Raw genomic sequence first — 4805 nt, forward strand, 5'->3', positions numbered from 1 at the left:
CTAATTAACTAATATCCACATTATATATATATATATATATATATATATATTTTGGAGAATATTTTTTAGTAATATAACAGGGAATATCAATCCATAAATTTCGTATCTTCACTTGAAACCTTTCAACCAAATTTTATGATCTTATAAAATATAAATTTCAATTTAAAATTTGAGGTTGTTAAAATAAAATCTCAAATTTAAGAGCTTGGATGTTTATCTATCACAAATTTATTTATAAAATAATAGGAGTATATATTATCCGTATCTCTTTAATTTATTTTAATTTACTTTATATGCGAGAAATTAATTGCAAAACTAACATTTAATGCAATTCAATAATTAAAAAAACCATTTTTTAAAAAAAATTTTCTATTTACTATTCATTTATTATATTTTATTTTCCCACGAGCCTGTTGTATCTCTTCAAGGGATAAAGACATTAGCAAGAATTTCTTCATTTCTTGACCAATTTCCTAGCATCTTCACCTTCGCTTCCAATTTTCCAATGGTCGTGATCGTTAGAAACACGCGACCTCAGAATTAAGTAAAATTACAATATTATTTCCTTTTTTAACTTTCATGATAATTTAAAAGAAGAAAAGAACAAAAAAATTTTATAGTTTGAATCGAAAGATCCCAATTAACCAACCAAGAATAAATGCTAATCTCTTTTTTTCTAAACGTTAAAATCTTGATAGTACTTGGTTGTTAAATTTAATTAGGAAAAAGCATTAATAACCAAAATCTCTTCCTATTTTTTCCCTCATATTCTTCTTCTTCACCAAGATCTCATTGAATCCGATTCCGACTGTTAACTCCAAGCAAAGCAAAAGCAAACTCTTTTTCGTATTTTCCTTTCCGAAAAATGCAAGACTCTTCCAGGCCCGTAACCGGCTACCCAGTGCAGAACCTTAACGGCTGCGCTCCTCCACCACCCGCTTCCTTGGCCACCGCCTACCCTTACGTTAACCCCAACCCATACCCTTACTATCCACCGCCGCGGCCCCAAAACCCACGCCCCACCTTCTTCCGCCGCCTATTTGTCGCCTTCGCCATCCTCGTAATTATCTTCGGCACCATCCTCCTCATCTTCTGGCTCGTCCTCCGCCCTCACCTCCCCGATTTCTCCTTAGAATCCCTCTCCCTCTCCAACTTCAACGCCTCCAACCAGCGCGTGACCGCCACGTGGAATGCCCAGTTCCAAGTCTTCAATCCCAACAAGAAACTGTCCATCTCCTACGGCGACATTGTTTCGTCGGTTTTTCATAAGGATTATTTATTGACGGAGACGAGGATTGGGTCGTTCGTGCAGGGCACGCGCAACGTTAGCACTGTGCAGGCGAGTTATTCGGTGCTTGATTCTTACGTGGAGGCCAAGGTGGTGGATGCGATCAACGGCGAGAGGTCACGCGGCGAGGTCAAGTTCAGCGTCAGGGTGCTAGCTGACGTGGCGTTCCGATACGGCGGGTGGAGAGGACGGCGGAGGGTTCTTAGGGTTTGGTGTAATGACGTGGCGCTGAGTGGTTCGTCGGGGAAGATGACCGGTGGGCCCACAAAATGCAGCGTTGATTGATTACCGTGAGTTTTGAGTTTAAATTTCTTCCGTACTTTTCTCTTTTTATGGAGTTGTTATACTTTTATTATTATTATTATTATTATGGTGCTAACTTTGGTAACTTTTAGGATTTAAAATGATGATAACGTAAAGGACAATGTATTATTAGTCTTTATTTAATTATAATTATTTGAACTAATAGGTTGTTGGCTGTGCTACTTTTATGGTTCCTGGAAAAATATCTTACAGATTTCTGGAATTCCTGTTTGATTTCTCCTTTCAGTTCTGAGTTCTTTAATGTGGTTGTTTGCGAGGCTAATTCCATTCTTAACTGCAATGAGAATGACTGCGGCAGCCATACAATATTATTATGCAACTAAAGCCTTGCCTAGTGATTTGAACCTTCATCTATGTTTATACTTTAGGAATGATGAAGTTTGATCTGGAAAAACGACCGAATTGGTTGCCTCTTGCTGATTATCACAACACTACCGGTACAATAATTGTCATAAAATGAGGGAAGAGCCTCCGAGCTTGCTCTCGATTGACTGGTTCCAGACTTGAAGAGTAAATATTTGCTTAGGTAGTTGGCAGAAGTTTGTATAGGGTACCTTATTGGTGGCAGCCTCATGGTATCGGTGATCCTGATAGACCTGATTAAACAGTCATATATGGAGATTGGGCTGTGGAATTTTTTTCTGCGTACGTATCTGGGAAATTATAGGATTGATTGGGAGTTTTACAGTATTTTTCTTTTGGGCATTTAATGTGGAGGAGAGAGGATTTTTGAATTCAGGTCCTCATGTTTACTGTGAATAGCAATGCTCCATGTTAATTAGCTGTCACTGACTCGTGCTGATCTGGTTTGGACAACGAAATGCTCATCTCTTTTATCCTTTCTTTTTTTTGCCCTATTTTAGAAACCCATCTTGATTTCCATATTTATTAGTAGTAATTTCATTTTCTGAAGTCTTTAAAGTTACCTTTGTCTAAGGATATGCCAATTGGTGGGTTGGAAGCTCCTTTTCTTCTCTGTTTTTTAATGGATAGGAAACTGAATTTTAAAGTAATGTGTAAATCCCTTACTGACTTACAAATGTTATTTTGTGACTTTTACCAAGAATTCCTTGCCGACTGGTTGTTATTTGCCTCTTAGTAAGATGGTAATCACCATGAAGGATGCAGTTTATCTACGGGTGATTAGATGTGTGTATGCTTAGTGTCAAAACGCTTATGTGTATAATGTTTCTTGGATTTTGTCTCTCTAGGTACATAGTTTTAAATCTTTTCTATGCACTTAAATATTCCATTATAATTAACTCTAGAAACAGTGTATACAACTATCCCTCTTTTTCAATTTTAGCTGTAACCCTCTTACTTGGATTTCACTTGTTCGTAGTCCATATCTTTTTCTAGGTTTGGAGTGCATTATTTCCTTGTTTATTTTTTGGCTTTTTCTTTGACCTTTTTCTTTTGTTAGGCATGATTGTATTCCTTACTTATATCCTGCTTTGGTGATTTTGTTTTCCTTGTGTCAAGTCCACTCTTTGGTTTGAAGTACCTCTCGATAAAGGCTTAAACATGGATCTCCAGTTTCATCTGAAGCAAGGAAGTGATTGCTAGTTGTATAATTCTGATCTACTCTGTGTGTGTTGTTAAAACCTAAAAGGAAACTAGGAACCCTATTATTACTCAAGTCATTGCCAAGAAACTCAATGGCATGCGCTGTCATTCTTACAGAGCAGTCGTCAACGTCTGAAATGGTATAATTCTTCACATTTTTATGTTGGGTGTTTATATGTATGTAATTCCTTTACATTTAGCCCACTTCTGTATCCAATTTGTCTTAGGGACTAGGGATGTAAATGAAAGTTCACTAGTAGGTTGGTTTCTAAACTTAAGAGGCAACAAGGGACGTGCCATTGTCTTCGATCTTCACCATCTCTTTCAGTGATGTTATATGACATTCTTCTGTCTTTACTGTATCCTTCTTTCAGCCTACTTTTTTGTCAACTTTTGCTGTTAATTTTGCAGGAGAGGATGGCTAAGAGAAGGCTAACTACTGTAAACCCTACAGCGTATTGCACGGCCTTTCCCTTCATGTTCATAGCTAAAGGGAAGAGAAGAAAAGAAGAGCAAATAGTTTAAAACGAATTGTCCCAGTGATTTTGGCAGATTTTAAGCTTTGCTTTCATGTGTTGATATGAGTGTAATATATATTATTTTATGGTGTTTATTAGGTATTCTATATGTCTAGGATGGATCAAGTGCTATCATTGCCTTTGAAGTTTAACACGCACATCATTCTCGTCCCCAAAATTAAATTATTATTGATCAATTCAAAATCCCTGAATTGAAATTAAAAAAAGTAGGTCCAAAATGTGCAAAACTTGGAATGAGCTGGATCAACATATTTCAATAGCCAAGCCCATTAAGTCGCTGAGGTGGAGAAACTTGGGGTTTTTTTTTTTTTTTACGGCTCTGGTCAATAGCAAAACTTGGAATGAGCTGGATCAACATATTTGAACACACTATATATATACTATAAGTAATAATATATATTGTTTTCAACGAAAATCTTGATTGGAACTTGCAAATTTATATGGATACAGTTATCCCCGATGACTACTCAGAACGAATCAGGCTAAGAAAAGAAAGAAGAAAAGAGAGAACCTACTCTTTCTGTCTTTTTGTTTGATGATAAATGTTGAAGGTATATTCTTGTATCATGTGACCTGATGAATGCGTTTCATATTCTCTGCTTTTGAGGACAGCTACAAAGTTGGATGAATACAAAGTGAACAAAGTAATGCGTGGAAAATCATGTTAAGATTGGTGGGTTATTTTTAAGCATTCATGATCTTTTTGGAAATTTGACACAAGTTCATAAGGATAGATGCATATTGGAGACACCATCTAATTCAACCAAAATTTTTTTATTAGATAATAAAGTGAAAAAAGAGGTTGATTAAAATGATTTGTTGGTTTAATTACTAGGGACAAGATTAAATATTACTTATAAAAAAGTCTATTTACCAGCATGTTTCCCTTCGAAGTTAAGGCAAAAAACAACAAACAAAAAAAAAATGGAATCTTTGTGGTCGCTTTCTTTAGCCTTTTTTCAACAACCTTATTCTACTAACAACTTACCCTTTGGCCCTTACAATAATCATGATTTAGAAGAGACATAATCATATGATCATATCTTTAAGCAAATCAAATCACAGCTGGTCATAATCGATCGGCTGCT

General features: G+C 36.0%; 1 protein-coding gene across 4 annotated transcripts; it reads left to right on the forward strand.

The window, feature by feature from the left end:
* On the forward strand, positions 619-3874 carry LOC18590235 (uncharacterized protein At1g08160). 4 transcript variants are annotated; one of them, XR_001929456.1, is made up of 3 exons: positions 619-1578; positions 3095-3318; positions 3590-3874. XR_001929456.1 is itself a non-coding variant. In XM_018127478.1 (2 exons), exon 1 carries the CDS (start codon positions 866-868, stop codon positions 1571-1573), a length of 708 nt encoding a protein of 235 aa, XP_017982967.1. In that variant the 5' UTR covers positions 619-865; the 3' UTR covers positions 1574-1578; positions 3578-3874. The 4 variants fall into 4 exon arrangements, 3 of the variants coding, with proteins under 3 accessions (XP_017982967.1, XP_007015708.2, XP_007015707.2); XM_018127478.1 differs by lacking the exon at positions 3095-3318 and having other exon boundaries at positions 3578-3874; XM_007015646.2 differs by lacking the exons at positions 3095-3318; positions 3590-3874 and adding an exon at positions 1981-2254.

The sequence above is a fragment of the Theobroma cacao genome, chromosome 9 (genome assembly GCF_000208745.1).
Source record: "Theobroma cacao cultivar B97-61/B2 chromosome 9, Criollo_cocoa_genome_V2, whole genome shotgun sequence".
In the NCBI taxonomy this organism is placed as follows: domain Eukaryota; kingdom Viridiplantae; phylum Streptophyta; class Magnoliopsida; order Malvales; family Malvaceae; genus Theobroma; species Theobroma cacao.

Excerpts from the sequence above, each read along its gene's own strand:
- LOC18590235 (XM_018127478.1), top strand. The coding sequence starts at position 866 with ATGCAAGACTCTTCCAGGCCCGTAACCGGCTACCCAGTGCAGAACCTT.